We start from the raw sequence: 9,766 nt of genomic DNA on the forward strand, positions 1-9,766 counted from the left end.
TACAAACATAGGGAATTTTAATAAATAATTAATTATTAATAAACCAAAATTAAAACTGCTGAATTTTCCCATATATACACTATAAGAATTAATTAAGAACAAAACAATTTCCATTTCTCCTCTCAAAGACACCAGGCTATATATATGTGCACAATTCTGGTGTAGCATTGAGAACTATAGCCTATATATTTAAAATATATAAAACTCTTAGCCTATATATTTAAAATATATAAAACTCTCAAGCAAAATTAATTTCTGTTTCAAGAACAGATATTTAATAAAGAAAACTTAACCTGCAGACATATTTTCCCTTTCTCCAAATCCAATTTTGCTCCGGTAGCTAACCAATGCCCAGGACTATCCTGAGGCCCTCTACAAAGCTGTGAAATATCCACAAACTTCAATAGCTTCTGCGTCTGTGCCGCTACTGGCGGTCCTGACGGAAAAACACTAGAATCCACTACCACTGCCTGCAGCGTCTCCTTCGCTGGATTTCCTGATATAGTAGTACTCAGGGCAGATAGTAAGCCGGATTTCTGTGAAAATCCTGACGAGGCTTCAATCCAGCGGGATTGGGAGATGAAAAACCCTGAAACTTTAGAATATTGTAGACGAAGATGAAGAACATATTTCGAGTCATGTTTTTTCACGTGAAGTTGACCTCCTGTTACAATGTAGGATACGTCTTTTGTTTTTGTCCACGCAGGATTGTATTTTACTGGAGCTGTGCAAATATGAGAGAATTTTTTCCGAGAAACCAATTCAAAAAACCCACTATCGTTACTTTCTTCTGATCCTCGCCATAGTTGCGTGTCGTCCATCTTGTTTTCGAACATTGTTGGTGTGTCTGATAGATGTTGAAGGTGTATTCCTAATCTGTTGCCTTTCATTCCTTCTAGATATAATCTCATTCCTGTTACTGGTTTCTTTCCAACAACAACCTGATGGGTCATAAAAATAATTGATTACATTTCATTATGGCTGAAAATATAGTTCTGGTGACTCGAAAACGAAGCATTTTAGGGGGAAAATCAGGAAATTTTAGATAATCTGTACATACCTGAGAAGTGTTTACATATAGTTTAGGACCCATCAGGTTGAAATGGAGAGCTGGTGAAGGATTTGCCATATTTGTTGTAGGACCTAACGGAAGGTCATTGTGAATGGGAGCCCAAATCTTGTGAGATTGGTATTCAAGAAAGTATTCTAAATCTGATATAGGAGGCTTGTCTGCAATAGAAAATAAAATTTTAAAGATTAAAGATTGAAATTAACACAAAAAATTAAATTTTAATTGCTACATTTCCATTTAATTAGCTTTGACAATTAAAATGAAGAACTTACATCGAAGATAAAGATTTATAGCATGTGATAAGAAACCTTTGCCAGGAACACCTTTAAGGAGAGAAGTTATGGGTATGAAGTTATAATGAATAGCATCTGGCATTGATGGCACTGTTAGGAGCCATTCACAGTGACTATTAGCTGATGGATCTCCACCTTTCTTCGTACATATAACTGTAATTCCCTGGATAAACACCACTACTCCAATTTCAGCTTTATAAATAATAATAATATAAAACAAATCTTTACATTAATTCTAGAGATTGTGTAAATTTCTATTACTGTTAGTCATAGATGAGAATATTAACTAATAAAATTTTTTTAAAACAATATTTTAATTACTTTTGCAATAAGGGTTAGAACGTACATTTTTTGCACTGATGGATGAGTAGCTATTGAGGGTAACAGGTTGTGGATCAAACACATTAAATGCTTGTGGTGCCTGCAAATAATTAATTATTAACACAGTTAATAAATTATTAATATACTGATAATTAGTGAAAATTAGGGTAAATTAAAAAATAGTAACCTTGTTCTTTTGGTCTCTAGATTTGGGGATAAAATTGCAAGTCCCTGTAAATAACTGGTCTCCAAGGTCATCCAAGTGTTTCTTGAGTTCAGATGGACCTAAATTGGAAGATTTATCTTGTCTGACTAACACTACGTCTTGGCCTCCTATGCTTAACCCCACAATGATATGAGTTCCATATTTTTCGATGAACCTGTCAAAACATTCAATTTTGATGACATCAACCCCATTTAATTTCGATGACATGAACAAGTTTGATTTGGTAAGTTCAATATTGTCCACCAAACCAACCTAACATTCCATAATTTGAAAAATGGAAAAAAAAATTCTACCAAGGACCTTGAAATATATGATATCAAAAATAATCAAGACTATAATTTAACCTATTTATAATTTGTATATTATTATATAATTTTTATGAACAACCTTCAACATTGGTATTTTGTATAAAACAATTATTTAATTAGTGTAAAAACTATGGTTTGATTGCCACCCAAAATTTCCATGCAAAATTGCATTAATTAATATCATTTCAAAGTTGAAACAAATTAAATATATATGTGAAACTTTGAAATCAAGGTGGGATATGTAAAAGTATGCAAATTCACATTCTAATCCTAAGAACAATTGAAATTTAATTCTATTTTTTTTATATTATTATAACTAATTATAAAAAATGAACTGGATTATCACTAGACTAAGTAGCTATGTATATATTTTCCTTTTAGAGGAGCTGATTTTGTTGACCTTGACTTCAAGTTAAACTCACACATGATTTCTGTATATTCATGAATAATTGGTCAAAAAAGAAATGCAGAATTGTGTTTGAAATAATTATATTATATTAAAAAATAATAATTATTAATTTATAGGAGTATATGCAGCCACGTCTCATTTTATAGACTTGACACAGAGAAAGTTGGTTTTGCTAAATTTTTTTTTTTTTTTCAATTTTTTTTTCTAGGTCAAACATCAGAATCTAGAAGATGTCTTTTCTATTCCAAAATATTTAAAGTTCATCAGGAAAAGAAAGAAGAAAAATGAAAGGTAAACAATCCAAGTTTTGGTTACTTGCTAGATGATACAAACAATTAGGAGAATTTTTTTTTTCTTTTATAATTTTTTTTTATAAATTGATGAAAGGTCTAAGTCAACTGGCTATAATAATTAGGTGAGAGATGTAAATCCCGAGCTTCAAACTCTAAAAAATAAGATATTGCGTCATAAAATTAGTCTTATATTCAAATTGAATATTTTCAAATTAAGATACTTCTAGCTACTCCCCTTTGACAAATTCAAATTCCTGAATTTGGTACTACTGCTACCATACAAATTGATGATATCCCGGAAATAAACCACGTCAACAATTTTCTCAAGAATGACCAATTCAAGCTTTGCTACGTAATTAATTTAATTTCAATTTTCAAATGAAAAATATGAAAATATAGACTAAAAAACTCAAACTAACCACCAACCAAACAAAATAAATAAATCCATATTAATAAAACTTCACATCTACACAAGTTTAATAACCTGTATCAATCATAAATAAATAAATCAAGAACTAAACATTCAAAGCTCATTAATGAAAAAAAAAATCTCCTTTTCTAATTCTAAAAAAAAATATATTATTTATTTTAAGATAATTAGCAAAAATATATAATATTTATTTTATTTAAAGAAAACGTAAAATACCTGGCCAGTGCGGGCGGATCCCATGAAGATGGAACAGCATTAATAACCTCATCGGAGAGAAGTAACGGGTAACGGTCAATATGGACATCAAAAAGAACAATGAAATAACCGTCCATTCCTAAATATTTAGTGTCAGCTGCATCAGCTGCCCAGCTTCCTCCTTCCAATCCAAACATGGCATTAAACAATCCCGATGGAATTTTTCCGGGCACCGATGATTTCTGGTTAAAAAGCTCCGACATCTGCACTAGTTTATAAGTAAAGCTTGTTGGTATGACGCAATCATCTCTAAAATTGTACGATTACGAAATTAAAGAATTTAAAGAAGGAATTGTACCTGTTGGAATTCAAGAATGTCGGATTTATATCGAACTCGATCGCCTTTATCACATTTGATATCAATGGAGACATTAGTAATAGCTCCAAAACCAGGAACTGCAAGTTCTCTTGTTTCCGTTTCGTTTAAGAGAACTAATCTTTGTTTGCCTTTACAGTACTTGAGACGAAAATCGGATGTTAAATCCATTCCTTTGCCCAGGCTGCTTAGAGCCATGTCTGCTATTCCATTGTCCATCTTTTCTTTCTTTATTTGTTTCTTGGTTGATGGAAAATGTTAGAGAGGGCGGAGAGAGATAAGAGATTTATAGTTACGAGAGAAAACTGAAAACAGAAGAGAAAAGATAGTGGATTGTAGAGAAGGTCAAGAGAGAGTATATTTCTGTGTTCCCATTTGAAGTTTTGATTAAGTAGTAAAGTAAAATAAAGGAAGTTTCGTCAATTTCTTGGTTTTGACCATTAATTGTCTGATATGGGAAAATTGTTTTTTATTCTTTTCAATTAATTAGTTAGCTGTTTCTTGATTGTAATAGTACAAGACTCATGATAAATTTATAAAACATTTATTTTGATCGGTTTGATTCATAAATCCGGTTTATACAAACATAACCTTAGTAAAATATGAAATATAAAATTTTTTTTGTTTGGAAAATTTTATTTAAATATTATCTTCGATCTGGGAATAGATACACGAATGTTAAAAAAATGTAAAAAGATATTTTTTTCTTTCAAAGTTTTATTTTAATCTTTGTTTTTTTTGTGTAATAATAAGAAAACCGAAATTACGGATGGCAAGAATTTCCAATAGGTGAAAAATTGAAGGGGTGGCAATGGCTAGCTTGTCCATGTTATAATAAAATCGGATGCCCACAGCCTGCGGTTAAGGTTTTCTGTATCCTTTCTCTATCACCTTAAGAAGTTTAAATGGGGATGAACCCGTGACGTTAACACGTATCTTTTTCTTAGCAATATATAATAAAATAAATTTATTTACCGATAAGAAAATTAAGTCTCTTTTTCTTTTTATGTATTATCTTTTTTAATTTTGTCATTATATATATACAATATTTTTTTTCTCAACAAATTCAATTTCACATTGCATATATCATTTCACAATTCATTGGAAGTTTTTACTTTTTCTTTTTTCACCATATGATTAAACACCTAATCAAGGTGGAGTTAAGAACCATAGATTTTATTTTCATATATACTTTACCTTAAAAGGTTAGGGTTCAAAACTTATATTAAGAGGGTTTTATTTGAATGCTATTCATAACGTAAAAAATAATGTGAAGATCAAGTGATGCGGTAAAAAAAAAAAATACATATGATATACTCAAAATTTTTTAAAAAAATAAAAGAAATGACACCTAATTGTTTAATCAACTAATAAACATTAGAAGCAAAAGATTTCATCACTCAAACAAAAGCAATTAATATTAATCACAAGCTTTTGTTTAATTATATAATAACCAAACACAACTATCATATTATCTATTTGTAATATATCAATTAGAAAGTTGAGATTTAGAAGGCATGTAACAATATTATATAGCTTGATTGATTTTTTTTTTTAACATAAATAATAATAATAATAATAATAAACTTGCAACTCACAAGACAAAAGGTACTTCTGTTATATGTTGACGAAGTACTACATTGGTCCCATAGAATTTGTAAGCATATCATCATACATATAATAAGTTTCCAGCAAATTATAAAATTATTAAAATATAATAATTTGTCTAACAAGTTTAATAATTCCTTAATAATCAGCAAAACGTGTTGAATATAACATATAATATAACATAATATAATATGTATTTCCGTGTGTTTTAGTATTCAATAATTGATAAAGAAAATTTACCAAATGGACGACTGAGATCAAATGAAAATAGAATTAGTTCATCTAATCATTACTCGGGCAATCCATTTTGTTGGTTTTAGAATAATTAGTGTAATGGGTAATAATATTTGTTGATTGCTGTTCTTTTCTTTGTTGTACAAAATAAGAATCAACGTCGAAGACCTTGGTCTTGCTGTAATTACGTTGAAGTTTTGTTTTCTTGGACAGTTAATTACAGGGCTATTATATGGTTGTTGTATGCATGAAACCACAATCTGTAAAGGGCTCTTTTTTTAATTTTTTGTCTCCAAATGAAAAGTTACACATACTTCTATTTATGCTAATTATTATTATTATTTCAGCAAAATAATACAACATATCGATCGTACTGTAGATAAGAGTGTGAAACCTTGGAAATTAAGAAATAATTGTACGCTTTGAGTACTTAAAAAATTAATCAAATGAAATAATTTTTGACTTGTCTTTTGACCAAATGACGAAAATGTAAAGACAAAGATGGACGTGTCCTAGAAAGTCACGAAAAGAGTACAAAATCACAAGAATAAAACAAATCCTAAACCCATAATGCATAGCAAGAAGCACTGCTTAAACACGCCTTAATTTCACTAATCATCTGTTGACTCGTTATTAGCGAATATCTAAATTTTAATTTCTAGCGTGAAATGCACTCGACCATTAATCTGTATAACCTTAATATTAGAATCAGTGAATATTAGATGAATAGATTGACACTTTTTTCTTTTAAATGTTATCAAGAGTTTCACTTTAGAATGAGCTAAACTTTAAAAATACCGAAAGCCGATTCAAACTGAATTATTTTCAATTTTAGTTTGCTTTTCGGTTTTGCGATCCGTTACACCCTTATTCCATCTTCACAGGTGAAACATTTTAACCTTTAGTGAGTTCATCCAATGGGGGCAAGATTTAATCTCAATACATGTGGATAATAATAATTTTTTTAAAAAAAAAACTCTAATATCCAAGTTTACTAATTTTGATGATGAAAAGGATAAGGAGGACACTAGAAAAGAATCAATAGCTTTGACAAGCTAGTGCTTTTATACCATATACGAATTTTATGAGCAAAAATCAAATAAATACTATATAGGAATTAAATTTTAACAAGTTTGTTTTCGTGTGAAACTAAATTATATATGAATTAAACTAAACATTAAACTATGATAACTTAATTTCATGCTTTGAATTATGTAAATTATTCAAATTTCATCATATTTTCACAATTCCATTATTATTTTTCATTAATTTAAAAAAAAAAAAAGAAAAGAAATCTCAAATTCCACTGTATTGTTTTCCAATACACAATGATATATTTCGTGATGGACAATGATGTTTTTGTGCTTTGATAATATAAAAAGTCCCCACACGTATTTATTTCTTCTTCCTGTAAGTATGAAATATAGATGAAGAGGACTTATTCTTCTAAACCCGTTTACACCTTTGAGGAGAAGAGGACTAGCAGTAGCTAGCTAGTGTGAAATCTTAGAAGAAGAGAACCCACCAATCATTTATATATGGGCTAGTTCGAGCTTTGCGTGTGGATGCGGTGAATCTGACGTTTATGTCATTTCTATGCCGATGGATTTGATTCTCTTGGCGTGTTCTTGATGGCCTCGTTTTGATTGATTTTGTTTGTGGAATTAAATTCTACTTATAAATTATTTGAACTCCACTCACCTTGAATTTAAATTTTGATGCCATTAATATTAGATTTTGTTTAATTCAAATAATGGATCAAAGCAAATCTGAAAATCAAGTCTAATTGAATATTTATTTATTACTATATAATAGTATTTTATTTTCGTCTATTTTTATTTTTCGCTTTAGAGAAGTTATTTTATCTAAAATTATATATCTTTTTTTAGAGACGTATTAATTAATTATTTTTCAATTCTACCATTTTATGTAATAAATCTATCTAACACCTTTCTTTTATTCTCACTTAATTTTAATGACGGATTCATGAAAAAAAAAAAAATAGGTTTGAATAATTATGGGAGATAAAGAGTATTTAACTAAATTAATAAGCATTTTAGTATAATTTAGGTAATTTTATTACTTCCTTAATTTGATTTGCAAAAAACTTAAACAATAGAAAAAAAGTGCAAGTGGAAAATAATTTTAAATTTACATTAATTTGTATAAGTATTAATTTGAAATTAATAAGGAGATTGAAACAAACGTAGCATGAAACTGTCCATTTACATTGAGGCCAAATGGTTGATTTTGATGATGGAGATTTAGAATTGAAGAAATAGCAAGTCTGGTCTCCCTTGACTACCAAGTCGGTCTTCCATGTACAACTTTTTTCTTATTAAAACTTATTCATATAGATGTGTTTGATAAAGAATTTCGACTTTATCATTTGAAAATTTTGAGCTTCAATCTCGATTTAAATTGACTTTAATTCTTCTTATTTGGGCTTAATTTGAAAACATACTCAGTTCAGTTTAAATCGACTCGATTTTCGTTAAATATTTTAAATATAATTATTTTATAATTATTAAAATAAAGCTCGGAAAACTTAAATTCTTTTAAATATTATTTAATTATAGTATGAAATGTATATTTAAATCAGTAATTATAATATATTTATTTATTTATAGAGCGTGATAATTTGTTGCCTCTTAAAAAGAATAATTCGGATACTCCAAAAATTGCTTATTTTAATTAATTCTTTAATGTACTCAATGGATCTGGGCTTGGGCTTTGTAGTTTGGAACACTGAGACCAATCTAATCAACTTGTTCAGGCTTTTATTAAGTTGCAAATACAAACACTAAACAGCCTTTTTTACCATTGGCCCAAAGAGAGAGAATATTCTTTAAAAAGAAAGGTAATTAATTATTTATTCTATGCAACTTTAGTCGAAATTACTATTACATTGCTGCTGTTTGATAAAAATTACTGATTTATTTTTGGAATTTAATCTTGTTAAATTATTTAGTTACTTCATCCAAAAATTATCACTGAGAAATCAAATAGTAATTCGACAATAAATGTGAAGGACTAAATAGTCATACTGTATTAAACATAAAGAAAAGATAAAATGTTTTAAATGGAATAATTAAACAGTTCAGACGTTTATTACAGGAACGGAAACCGTGATTTTGCCAAAAAAGTAGAGGGGTAATAGTAATTTTGACCAAAATTAATGTCTAAAAAAAATATAAACTGAAATGCACGTTTGCTAGTCCTACGACCGCGTTTAAATGCAACCAAAGGAACAGCTTGTCGTTTGAATCACTGGAAAGACGGGTCACTTTTCAGTTTACCCTATTTCTGTGATTGGCGTCCGTCGAGAACGTCTGCGTCCGATTGCTGCCAAATTGTACAAAAACAGCTAGTAATAACTAATAATAACAATTCAGGAATTCCTTAAAAATTTACAAGTAGACAATGGCCTTTTAACATTTTGAAGAGGAACATCTTGTCGATCAAAGAAGAGGAAGAAGAAGATGGCACCCTGAGCAAAGCCAACCAGAGAGACATTTCTACTGCTTTCTCTGCAAATTCTGGAGAAGACTGTGCTGTTGGGATTTGTAGTGTTCAATGATTAATAAGTTTTTAACACTTTGAGCTCATTTTATATATCAGGCTTAGTACTTGAAGAGCTCATTTTATACAAATTGGTCAAAGCCAGCCAATGTACTAAAATGACAAAACCAGACAGAAACAAAAGAACCATTTAAGATGCGAATGTGAATGTGTCGTGTAGGCCATGTATAAAGACATTTTACTTTATTAGCACCAGAATCTCTACAGCTGCCTAAATTCCCCCCAAGAAAATCACAAATAAATAGGACCAAGAAAACCAACAGATGGCCGATTTGGCAGTCAAGAACATAGCTAGAAGAGCTCAATTGGGCAGATTTCCCTGGATAAAAAATGTGACAAGACCATTCCATTTTAGCAGAGACATATTTCTCTGCATCAAAATCAAGAAACCAAGAGAATTCTTAATCAGGAGAATCATA

General features: G+C 29.5%; 1 protein-coding gene across 1 annotated transcript; it reads right to left on the bottom strand.

Annotated features, from left to right (window-relative positions):
* On the bottom strand, positions 1-4,316 carry LOC105634139 (MAC/Perforin domain-containing protein). Its single transcript, XM_012216943.4, has 7 exons — positions 3,906-4,316; positions 3,569-3,810; positions 1,874-2,066; positions 1,712-1,786; positions 1,345-1,528; positions 1,061-1,230; positions 1-941 (listed from the first exon to the last, which is right to left on the bottom strand). The coding sequence occupies exons 1-7, from the start codon at positions 4,140-4,142 to the stop codon at positions 261-263; spliced, it is 1,782 nt and encodes a 593-aa protein (XP_012072333.2). The 5' UTR covers positions 4,143-4,316; the 3' UTR covers positions 1-260.
* Positions 4,317-9,766: the final 5,450 nt, after the last annotated feature.

This window comes from Jatropha curcas, chromosome 11, assembly GCF_041381405.1.
Source record: "Jatropha curcas cultivar XTBG-Jc1 chromosome 11, XTBG_Jcur_1.0, whole genome shotgun sequence".
Classification (NCBI taxonomy): Eukaryota; Viridiplantae; Streptophyta; class Magnoliopsida; order Malpighiales; family Euphorbiaceae; genus Jatropha; species Jatropha curcas.